Here is a 12,630-nt window from a genome sequence, read left to right on the forward strand (position 1 = left end):
GTCCTTATCCTCTTCATTCTATTACTTGTAGTCATTATGATATAAACTTTGTTGATGGTGTTATTCATTTTCATATGAACATTGAAAATCTTTTTACTAAAAAAAAATCAAAACATACGAACCGACCCTAGTAAAGAACACACGATATTCAAAGATTGTAAGTGTTTGGATGTATGGGTCTTTGGAGATCATAGGTGTTACTGACTACTACATGTGCAATGTAGCTTAGTTATTGTAGGATTGTTAACACTAAATACTAGTGTGATCATTGTATGAGAACCAATGAACCGCACTGATATCTTTTCCAGCTGCCGTTGGTATGCCATCCATCACCTTCTCCTGGCCCTTTGGGTAGTAAATTCCCGTCCGGCCATCACGAACCCACCAGTTACTGCCATTCTCTCCAATCCGGTTCATATTCTCCTTTGCTTCCTCCTTGTCCAATTTTCGTGCCTTATCGAAGGAAGAGCTTTTGCTGTGGTAGGTTTTTTGTGTCACTGGCCTGCATGTTAGGGGAAGATCAAGGGAGAACTCAAATGAAATCATCAAATCAAACTCAAAACTGACATCTTTTACAACATTCTGATACCATGTTAAAACTATCATTGGCTCGAAAAACTTAAAAGGTTAATGGGTATTAGCTCCATTTTCACAAAAACCCGGATTTCTTAACTATCATACACATGATCCATGTACCAATCATCATCTAGAGAAGCACATGAATGAAACATATAGGACCAAATCATTGAGATTTAGGCGCAAAGGACTGGGATAATCCAAAGAAAAACACCATTTTCAGGAAATCAGAAAAGCTTACTTGAGGAACATGGAGTTCACTGTCTGGGCTCCCCTAGAAAACACCCCTGCCATCTCTCTCTCTCAATGTGTGTGTTGGGATTGAGTGATCCATTTTCTCTGTGTTTTGAATGGCATATATATAGAGAGAGAGAGAGAGATAGAGAGTTCAAGGCTTGAAAGCAGTTATGAACTGAGACGTCATTTTCTGTTTAGAAATCGGATAAAAGAGGGGGTTGAAGAGTGTGCAGTTTGAGGATTACAAAAAGAAGATGCTGTTATCCAACACTCCATACTCTTATCTTCAAGCCTCAGCTTTTGGCCCATTCCCAACTGCATATCGTGAATGATGATTTCTTCCCATTCATCTCTTTTGGATTGGAGTTGGTTTTGGGTTTGGAACTTTGGATGGGATTTCCAATTTTCAGTTTTGTGATAATGGGACCAGCTTCATTGCAGAGGATCATCTACCCTTTTGAAATTGCAGTGAAAAAGACCTTCACATTTTCACACAATCTTTTTAAAGCTGTGTATGAATTTATCTACAATTTCTATTAAAAAAAAAAAAAAAAAACCTCATGAGTGGTTATTGGAATTGAAGTTACCCAATTCTAAAAATTTTATTAAATATGACATAGTTACTTGTATAAATTTTTTTTTATTTTACCAAAGCCATTATATTTCTAATTTTGTTATTAATTTTTTTATTAAAATTAACCAAAACAGTATAAAAAATAATTAAGAAAAAAAATTGTCATTTAAAAAAAATTAAATTAGCAATATTTCTAATTCCCAATTTCCAAAATCCAAGAGAATCTGTACTCGAAGTTTCCTAAAATCTTTTTCCTTTCCTAGTGCTTTGAAATGGAATCAAAGCCTGAGGGATTACTGTCCAAGGGATTGAAAGAACAAAAAGGAGTCGGGATTAAACGCAGCAATCAAAGAATAGTACAAATTTTGATTCAAGAACAAATGGCGGAATCCACATTTACAAACTCAAGTGCCCTATCAACCACAGACCCCAAAAGAATTACTAACCCCTTTATCATCATCCATAACATCACCCTAACTCAAAATGTAACCAACATCAAAATTAAATAATCAAGGGAAGAGAAAAATTTTACTGGAAGAAAGAAAATGAGAAAGGAAAAAAAAATGCTTACTATGATTACAAGGATTGGGCTGGCAAATCCACAATGGGTTCTGCTGCTTGCTGTCTAATTTACAGAGACAAGGTTGAAGCAAATTATGCATTAGGTGCTCCCATGAGATCGGACCGATGAGATTGATTGTGCTGAGACTGAGGCCGTTGGGCTGTTGGGATCCCGATCTCCATTGATGGCTTTTGGTTTTCCACTCAATCTTTCCATTGCTTCTTGACATATATCAGTAAACCACTCATCTTCCGGAAGTACACTGCCAGAAAAAACAGAGCGTGCACAAACACATTATTCTCTCAAGGTCCTAAAAACAACCCCATAAAATCACTTCTCAAAAGAAGCTCCAGATAAGCTTTATGAATGAGGACCATGGCCAGCTAGTTAGGCTATGGCTCAATCGTATGTCAAAACCGACTAACCCAACAAGCATGGCAGTAGGCTAATATCACTGTGGAAAGAAAAAGGCCCGTACCACCAGGATATACTCAAAATATGAAAGAACTGTAACTCGGCATTTTGCCTTCAAGTGAGAAATTTATAAGGGGAACTTATAGTGGAGTTGGAGGCATGCTCAATACTGAAACTACCTCCCCATCAAATCCATGCTCATTCAGCAGAAAAAACTTAAACCCCAGGAAATAACTAGAAAAAAGGTCCATGTGCTGGATTATATGATGGAGAATACACCATTTAATCTCAACACAAACACCACTTGGTGCTTCTTCCAAAGATATGGTGGTTAGTGCTTACAGCTGATTGCATAAAGCCTGGAGTAAATAACTGCTCAAACACATTGAATTATTTCTCACTTTCAGCAAAGCTAACTGTTAATAAGAGGCTTCATACATACAAACAAGTAGAGGGCCAGCCAGTTTACTTTTATTCTACTTGGGTTTTCTAAAACCAGGCAGGCCTCAAAGTGGCGCTCCTCTCTGTGTTGTTGGGATGTATTGGAGCGGCTTATCTGTGTTTGCATGCTCATATCAAACAGAATAGTCCACTTTTTTTAAGGATTGCAACTTGGGCGGGTTAGAAGGTTAACCCATGCCAAACCCACATATTAAAATGTCCAACCAGTGTCAGACCCAACCAAATGTCAGGTTGGGAATTTTTAACCCATGCCAAGCTCATGGGCAACTTGGGATCCCACGGGTTACCAAATAAAACAATTATTTTAAAGCCTAAAAAAAACAACATAAAAAAATAACATATTGAAAGCTAAATATCTCGAAATTATTAAATAAATCATCAGTTACTAATTTAATATATATAAGTATCTATAAACTCAAACTTCAACTATCAAAGATACTTAACAATTAAAGAAAAAGGACAAAATCATCACTCTAATTTAATTAAAAACTAGGGTCAAATTTCTTTCTTATCATTTTTAAGTTTTTATTTTATTTTATTAAAATAATATATAATATGATTATGAATAACTAAATAATCTATGGGTTTGGGTTTCAATGGGTTGCCCAAACCTTTAACCCACACCAACCTTAATATTTTTAGGTCGGTATTTTTCTAACCCAATCCCAATCCTAACCAGTTCAAACTTTGCCCAAGCCAATCCAAACTTCAGGTTGGGCAGGTTGAGCCCATCCAAGTCGCAGCCCCACACCTTTTGCAAGTCAATCCTAGAGATTTTTGGACTGTTTAAACTTACTAAAAGATTATATTTAATCATATGGCTAAATTCATCCAAACCAAATAATATAATTTTGATTAAAGTCTCCAACTAAACAGTAATAATAAGCATTGAACTTGATGCTAGTGGATCAAACTGAAGAAGCTTCAGTAACATACCTGTATGGATCCATCCCTGTTGAAGCAAATGCAGCCATAGCTTTAGATATGATCTCATTGACCACTCGGTTCAAATTCCGTGATAAGTAGCGACCTTGTGAAGCAAAGCAGATGACGAACTTCATGTCCAAATAGAACTACACATGATTTAGCAAGTGAATATTAGGTCAGTTTTAGGAACTCGACAGAAACAGAGCAGATGCAGATGAATGGGGATCAATTTCAAAAACCTGTTGAAGACCAAGAGGACCTAAAGGCCTCGGCCCTTCCTCAATATCATCCCAAAAGCTTTGGTCTTCAGAAAGCCATATAATGACAGTTTCAGTGAGTCGCATTAATAGCAATGTAGCATATCTTTCCCTGCCTACAAACATGTCTGCTGCTATGCTGGCCATCCTGTTCAGCTTTGTAAAAAGTTCCTGAATGGAAACAAAAAGGGGTAAAAAGGCCCAAATTAATATGATAAATAATGGTGCTATAGAGCAATAGGTTTTAATTCAAAATATCTCCATCAAAATGCTCAGAGCATTTTAAAGCCCAAACAAACAGGTACATGAAAAAGGAAAAAGGATAAAATAAAATAAGAGCAGCACAAATTCCTCCTAGCAAGTTATATAAAAATCTTTCTGAAGAAATTTATCAGTGATTATGGTTATTTCTCTATTGAATAAAAATTTAATAAGATGGTGATCTCCAATAATTAATATCTAAAAATTTTACTATCACATAGTAATAGCTTTAAAAAAAAATCCTTCTATATCATTTAATTATTTGAATAGACACACAACATAGACAAAAGAAAAATATTATTGAAAAAAAAAATTCTGTGTGTTCTCACAATGACGACTGTCACCAAGAAATGAACCATCTAGATGCGAAGTTTTGAAGTTGAACAAGATATTGCAGTCAAACTACCAAAATAGAAAATGTAAATATGCTCGAATCTAAAGTTGCTACAAGCAGAGTGAAAAAACTAAATAACATAAGCATTCATTACTCAAAATACCTGGAATATGGGGGATGGAAACCATTCTAGCTCATCCACATTTCCTTCCATATTTATGTACATGTCTGCACTAAGATTACTATCACCTTCCTCCGTAAAAATGAGATCAAGAGCATGTTGTTGACAAAAACTATCTTTCAACCTATCAACTGTGCTTACAAGTCGCCTCTTCCATTCTCTTTGCTCAGGATGTCGATTTTGCCTATCAGAAGGTCTTCTACGAGGATCATCCTTAAAATTTGCCTGGTTCAATGGAGAAAGTTTCATGGCTGCTCGTGGAAGCAACTCATCTGCTAATGATGATGCATTTGCTAGCAATGCAATCTGCTGCTCTTCAGTCTCAGCCATTCGGACAATTTTATTTCCAGTACCTTCAAAATTTGCTTCTTCTTCCATGGATCCTGGGAGTGCTTTTATGAGCAAATTCACATATGAATTAAACACCTGGAACAAGCCTTCAAGTGTTTGACCTCCTAACTGCATGCTTAAGAGTGGACCTACATCCTCAAAGAAATCCTGCAAGAACAATTGGAAAATGCAGCAAAAGAACCATAAGGAAAAAGTCACCATTATGGAACCAATAATCAAATTAGACCATATTCCATGGAGAATAAACCACCAATCTGAGATAAATAAACTTGAGATGTTCAGCTAAATAGGACAACATACTAACAAGTAACAACCAGGAGCACTTAAGATACAACTGGTGACAACCTGTTCTCAATATAGAGGACCATTGGAAGAAAGCTTATACCTGGATTGAAAAAAAACTGCTGCATAAACATACTATATCTTCTAGGTGATTGAGTGTATACCTAATAAGGATCAAATTCTTTAGCTCTTCCAAGTTCAAACAAAAGTTGGCTAACACACAAGCAACATGCAGAAAAGTGACAGTAGACAGCTGGGAAGAAGGAGCACATCTAAAAAGAGCAATCCAAGGAAATCATGAATAGACACACACATCATTCACAATTATCTGGAAACCAAAAGGAAGTTTATAAACAATGCAATAATTATTCCCCTTTAATATTAGCAGTACATGAAACGAATCATTTACTTAACTCAAGCCTCAGCCAAAATAGAGAATGAAAGCACCATATAAAGGGTCCATGATTAACAGGTAAGGGTGGAAAACAATCTTTTCTCAGTATACAGCACATAATGTAATCTTGATGTCAAGTCAAAACAGATCAAGGACATCTTTCAGCAACATATTGTACCAAACAATTAAAGGGTTGCTTAACAAAAAGGAAATGCTGGCACGTGCAAGCACACAGACAAATAGATCCAAGATATCAATTGATACGAATGTAAGCAAAAACAAGCTATTCACCTGGACCATCAAATTAAACCGATGAGCACTACTTGAAAGTCTATGGTGGAATGCTGTTGTGTTACCAAGAGACATACTAGAAGGCCTGCCAGATTGGCGTGTACCAGTTGGAGGATATGTAAGTACCCAATCATCAGCAGCAGCTAGAGCAGCAGTACTCTCTTCAATCCGTTTTAGGTTAGCATCTAGTGCTTGTTCAACACTAGGCCTAAAGAGTTTCAATAGCACAGGGCAAAGTGCCAAACCACGGGCTTCCAACAAAGAGCAATGCCCTAGAGCTATTTGAACACACTCTGCAGCAGCTCGTAAACCTCCAGCAGCTGCTGATGAAGCTAATGCATGTCTTTTAACAAGAAGCGCAAAAGCCTCAGATTGTTTTGTAGCCCACATCACAAGCTCAGATGTATAGGATGTCTCCTTACCAAATATAGCCAAAGAGTCGCTAGCTGCTTGAGCAATGGCAGAAAACACCAGCTGTGAGAGAGCAGCAGTATATGCTCCTCCATAGGAGGTGCTTGATGGGCGAAGGCTTTGCATGTTATACTGAAATCTTTGATAATGTGCGTTGAGCAGCAAAGTATGAGCACGAGGGCCATCCCCAAGTTTTTTAAGAGCTGAAATAGCTGCACGAAGCTCATTACCACGGGTAGAGGGTTGGCAAGCAGCTTCAGCAAGCTGGTCAGCTAATTTTTGCCTACGTTCAGTTATAGCAGTTTGTAAAGATGTAAGTGTATCAGGGCTCAATGTTTTCATTTCTATTGCTTCAGCAGCTACACGCTCTCCTTCATCCAGGGCCTCCAGAGCTTCATCCACTCTCCTCTCAGCTAATAAAACGTCTAGGAGATCAGGGAACTCTATTAACCATTTCTCCAGGTCCGAAGGTTCTCTATCTTCAGAATTAGATAATCCATTTGGAGTAGAACTTTCAGAAACAGTGATAGATAAAGAATCAATGTTCACTCCTTCAGCTAAACCATGAATTAAGCCTGACTGAGTAGATAGCAGGTTTCTGATGGATAAAAGCTCTCCCTCTAAATCTGATATCTCTTTTGATGTGCTGTAGATACAAATTGCAGATCATTTAACATCGAGGATGAATCAAGCCAATAATCAAAATATGCACACACTCAAACCATGAAAGTAGAAAATACTGGTATATTCTCCATTTAGGGAAAAGAAAACAAAAGGTGCAAATACATACACACAAATGCAGACCTGAAAGGTAGGAAATGGTGGCATCTTTTAATTTAGGGAAACGAAAAGAAAAAGCGTGTGTTCACACCAAATTTTTTCTTATAAGCAGTGGTGATGAAAAATAATTTTAAACTAATAACTAAGTGAGAAACTGAAATGGTGGTACTACATTGCACCACTTCATATCATCTACACCTTCAGTCCTTGTCCTATTTTTTGGTGTTGCATCCATATTTCCGTTTTTTCTTTCCCTTTTCCTTTCTTTTTTTCTGGTCCTGTTGTTATTTCAATTATTTTTTAGTTATCCAAATCAATGTTACAGTGGTTGGACGGTGAACTAAATAATGAAGAGAGGATATTAGTGTAAATTACAACTCCTTGTATGTTTAAACTTTTTTATCCTTCTTTTGGTGTTATGTTGATGATAATTTTTTTTCCTTCTATTTTTTTTTTTTTCATTTTTGGGATGTTATTGTTATTTTAATTACTTCCATTTTATTTTAAAATTAGTGCCATGACTGGCGACCATGATCCACCAATTTTTTTAATCCCTCTTTGTAAGAAAGAAAAGCTCAATTATTACCCAACTTAATTCTGTATTTTGGTTGGATCAGTGTCAACCAGAACTGAATCCATCCTGTCCGAAAAAGACAACAGAGGCAAGTAGGCTGATTGATCTTGGTTTGCTAGGGTATATAGAATGTTTAGATTTTGAATATGGCATTGCTAAAACGATAATAGCAGCTGCTAAATTTGGGAAAAGGTTCAAGTTAAGTGTTGAAGTTGCCTTGAGCTCAATTAATAGAATTTTCAGTTTTTTTTCTTAACAAGTAAGCAAATTTTCTAAATTTTCAATTTTTCCCCTCATAAATGAACTAACAATAATCTGGTTGGTTTTCTAGTTCAAGAAAAAGGAGGAATAGGTATCTTATATGATAGGTTACTTATTTCATGTTCTTTCCAAATTTTGAGTGTTATAACTTACAAGAGACAACCACAGGATCACAGGAACGCTATCCAGCTTTTCATGGATCAGTTGGGATTGATATGATCAACAAAAGCCAAATCCTGCCCTTACTAGGAGTCCTTTAAGAGGACTTTTATTTAGGGATTTGGAAACTCATGGTGGAAGAAGATTCCTTGGATGTCTTTTTTTAGTCACTGTGATGAATGGAGGTACTTGGTGTTATGTTGCTGATAGTTCGGGTTGAGTTAGACCAATTGGTTTTGTTAGGTTTTCTTCCTTTCTTTTGCCCTTGGTACACTTGTATACTCATATGAACTTCGGTTGTGCATCCTTTTGGTAAGCACCTTGCATAGTTTTAAAAGCTATGCTATACTTAAAGCATGCCTAGGCCCAATGCACAACCCCTGGTTAAAGTGCCTTGCTTGCAAAGACATGTGTCTCGTTGAAGAGGTGCACCTCATGTACTTTGCTTTTCCTTTTTAAACACTTTTATTCTTAAATTTTTTAATTGTATATTGAAATTTATATAATTTTATTAATTTTTTGTTCAATGCTTTTTTTTCCCTTTTTTTTTTTTTTTTTTGATGGACAAAGATAGATTGAATTAAGAAAATGCCAAAAACAGGGGGCGCACCCTATGTATACATGCAGTATACAATAAGAGCCAAACCAGGCTGCAAACACAATGTTCTTATCCCCTTTAAAAAAAAATTCAATTTTCCCTCTGATTTCAGTGTTCTTAGTCCTACAATCAGATTGAATGTTCGTGCCCTGAACAGCTAACTTTCTGAACCATTTTTCTTCAAACACATAGGGATTTAAGTCAATTACCAGGGGGGAATGGTAAATTGTTGGTTCTTATTTATGATTTCATTACAACTATAATGGCAGACTCCATGGTTATTGCAGAATATATACAGCCCAAAAACTTGACCAATGGACTTAGTCTCCTTGAATGCACACACAATAAATCAACTCAATTCTAGACCAAAAAGAAAGTCACCATGCAGAATCATTAACCATTCTCAATTTGATGAAAAATTTCGGAATCTCAACTTAGAAGCAACCTAGTCGCCTATATAATATTGAATATGTTGGGAATACAAAAGTAGTTTATTCAAAAAATATTATATTAATAAATAACATAAGAAATTTAATAATTTGTTTTCACAAGTAATCAAAAATTCTTTTTGATCCCTTTTTTTGAGGGGTCAAAGACCACAGATTGGACATAAAAGTAGAAGAAATATTGCTTGTCATCCAACTTCTTTTTATAGGCCATAGAAAAGGTGGGGAATGAAAAAACTGCAACACATATGTCCTTCAAAGTAAAAAGTGCCTAACAGATACAGGGTTGTTTGATCTTCTTTTCTTTTCTTTTTTTCTCATTTTATTTTGCAGATGGTATCCAAGACGTTGGCAGGGATTCTCTGAACCTCTCTGTTCTGAGACCCATAATATCATAGCTGATGTCAAGGTCTAAGAACTTGGCAGTAATTTGACTTGACCAAGTTCCTTATTTTAGAATCATTAACATGACTTAACTTCTTAATCCATATAATCGTGTCAATTCAATTAAGAAGTCTAACTCCCTGAGTCAAAATCTAGTACACTAAACCAGAATACCTCATGCTCAATATTATTATAATGAATGAATGTAAAAGTTGTCATCAAAATAACCGGGAGTTGACAATAAGTGATTCACATTAATTAAGAATGCCATGTTGCTATAATGAAGCAGTTTGAATAGAAGCTTTTAAAATGACATATAAATAAGATTTGAATGTCTTCCCAACTGGCAATTAAAAAAAATCAACAGACAACAGACTCACCGAATGAAGGCTGCATAATTAGCATAGACACTTCTACGCATTTCCTCCGCAGAAGCTTTTTTCAAATCCAATAGATATGAGCATAATTGCCTTATCTCCTATAAATAGGAAAATAAAGTTACTACTAAAGGTTTCATGAACATGAATAAAAAATATAAATATTTGGTTAAAAGGGATGAAATAATCCCCAAATTGTGAATCTAACCTTTCCCATGTTTCTACTTGAAAAGTAACCCATTTTTTTTTTACATAAATGCCCTTTGCTATTTCAAGTATTTATATGTAGGTTTTCAAATAAAATGTTATTTTTACAAGAAAATAGCAAGAGCATTTTTGTCAAAATGAGACAAAAAAAAGGATAGAGGGTTAAATTTCAAAAATTGAGTTTTCATTTATCCTTTTAATCAAATAACCCTAAAAAATAATCTATTGTTTCTTGATTTGCAGCATAGAGCATCAGCCTAACAAAAAGCAAACCTCAAAGCAATAAAGAAACTTTTCATAGCACAAATGGAGGACTTAACATGCTAAGTAATAACCATGTGTATGTTATCTAACTGCCTAACAAATAAGATACATAAACATAATAACAGAATGATATCAAGGCCAGCAGGATTTATGGTCAGCCTTGTGAGAAAATTTTACCAGAATGATATCATAAAACATAATAACATTTTAATATGGACAAATAATAAGGAAAACTCTTCCCAACCAAAACAGGTTTTGACTTAATTTTACATAGAAAAAAATACCAGACTAAAATTGTAAACAAAAAACCATCCACTCATCCCTAAAAAGCCTCAATATGAAAAGAAACAAAAATGCAAGCCACCTGCCCCAATGAAAGAGGCCTCCTTCCTGTGAATTTCTGCTCACAGCTAATAGTGACATTGCTCAAGGGTCTTGTGATGCCAAATGACACCACTTCAAAAATCGAGTCGATCAAGTCACACGTTTCATCGTCAAAGACCAACTAGCCTAGCGATACACCAAAATTTTGAGATGATCATTGCTACACTTCTCACCTCCTTCACCATCTCTTCCACCAACTTCATGTGGTAGCAAGTGGGGATTGGAGGAAGAAAAAACAAAAAGAAAACAATAAAAAAAGTGTAAATAACTCTTTTCATCCCGTCACCACCTGCAACCTAGCTAAGCGAAAAAAGGAGGGTAAAAGGAAGTGGGGAAGACTAGCATGTTCCTTTTGAGATTTGGCATTGCAGTGTGTCAGACGTGAGAGGAGGATATGAAGGCAAGTTGAATATCAAAAAGGGTGCAGTGGTATCCAAGGCTTGAAATGGAGATAGTAAGTATCACTACCAGCAATCACATAGGAGTGGAATGGATGGGTTTTAGAACAGGGCAGCCCCAAATATGCTGCAAAGCCAAACCCAACTAATTTTACAAGCATCTAGTTCTAGGTCCAGAATTACATATATGTGAGTGGATTGTTACATATATGTGGCAATGTGCACCAACACGATAAATACTACCGTTAGATAATCATAAAATAGGGTAACAAACTGAATAGAAAGCCAACTCATCACACTCAACAAAAATAATGGAAATGAAAATGGTCTTTAACCACGTTTTTTAGAAAGTGTCCATTTATAGATAATTTTTTATAAAGGAAAAGAAAAAACATGTTCCAAAAGCAAACTTGGAAAATAATTCACCAGCATTTCCACTCCGTTCATTTTCAATAGTCCCAAAAAACAACACAATTTTCAAACAACCCTGAATTTCTTCCCGAACTAACTAATAATAGTAAATTCATGATTTCAGCAAGGAAAACCAAATTAAACAAGAATCGCGATGATCAACACCATATCAAACCCGAAATTTTCAAAATTTTTAAAAGACGACAAATCAAACGCGCGTCAAAACATCCCAAACAACACAATCACCTGACAAAACCAACAATTAACCAAGCACAAGCTCAAAAACCACTTCAACCCTCATTTGACTCCCCAGAATCCAATAAAACTCCAACATTTTCCCACAACCAAACAGAACCACACAAAACACGAAAATCAACAAAAACTAAATTAAAAATCCGAACCTTCTCGTTGAGCGAGCACTTGGACTGCAGATAAGAATCAGCATCAAAATGATCGGTCTTGAAAACATTCAGATTCTCCTCGAACTTCGCGCCGCCGTTCTCCCGCGGGGCAGCAACGGTTCTGGAGCGAGACGACTTGACTGAAGTCATACCTCTCAAATCACCCAAACCTCGCAGTCTCTCAGATCCGCGACACCAAAATTCTAGGGTTTCTTTTGAAGTGCGAGAAATTCTAATCCTAGTAGATCTGAAAGTGATAGCTACAACAACAAAATGAAAATGCTAGGGGATTCAGAAAAGAGAGGAAATCATCATGGGAGGGCTGAGGAAAGAAGGAAGACGACGGGGAGGAATCGATCGGAAGCGTGTTGGAATTTGGTGGTGGAGGTGGTGGCTGGCCAGCACACCACGACTGCCTCGCTTTCTCTCTCTAGATTTTTTTCCCCTTCCTTTTCTCTCTCTAGTTTCTTTC

General features: G+C 36.2%; 1 protein-coding gene across 3 annotated transcripts; it reads right to left on the bottom strand.

Annotated features, from left to right (window-relative positions):
* Window positions 1–413: 413 nt before the first annotated feature.
* LOC117921654 (exocyst complex component EXO84B) lies at window positions 414–12,630 on the bottom strand. Of its 3 annotated transcripts, XR_004652402.1 has the most exons (8): window positions 12,159–12,630; window positions 10,097–10,194; window positions 6,104–7,160; window positions 4,768–5,283; window positions 3,992–4,180; window positions 3,762–3,898; window positions 1,959–2,211; window positions 414–502 (listed from the first exon to the last, which is right to left on the bottom strand). XR_004652402.1 is itself a non-coding variant. In XM_034839604.1 (7 exons), exons 1-7 carry the CDS (start codon window positions 12,306–12,308, stop codon window positions 2,049–2,051), a joined length of 2,310 nt encoding a protein of 769 aa, XP_034695495.1. In that variant the 5' UTR covers window positions 12,309–12,630; the 3' UTR covers window positions 1,721–2,048. The 3 variants fall into 3 exon arrangements, 2 of the variants coding, with proteins under 2 accessions (XP_034695495.1, XP_034695496.1); XM_034839604.1 differs by lacking the exon at window positions 414–502 and having other exon boundaries at window positions 1,721–2,211; XM_034839605.1 differs by lacking the exons at window positions 414–502; window positions 10,097–10,194 and having other exon boundaries at window positions 1,721–2,211; window positions 12,159–12,247.

The sequence above is a fragment of the Vitis riparia genome, chromosome 9, assembly GCF_004353265.1.
Source record: "Vitis riparia cultivar Riparia Gloire de Montpellier isolate 1030 chromosome 9, EGFV_Vit.rip_1.0, whole genome shotgun sequence".
NCBI lineage: Eukaryota > Viridiplantae > Streptophyta > Magnoliopsida > Vitales > Vitaceae > Vitis > Vitis riparia.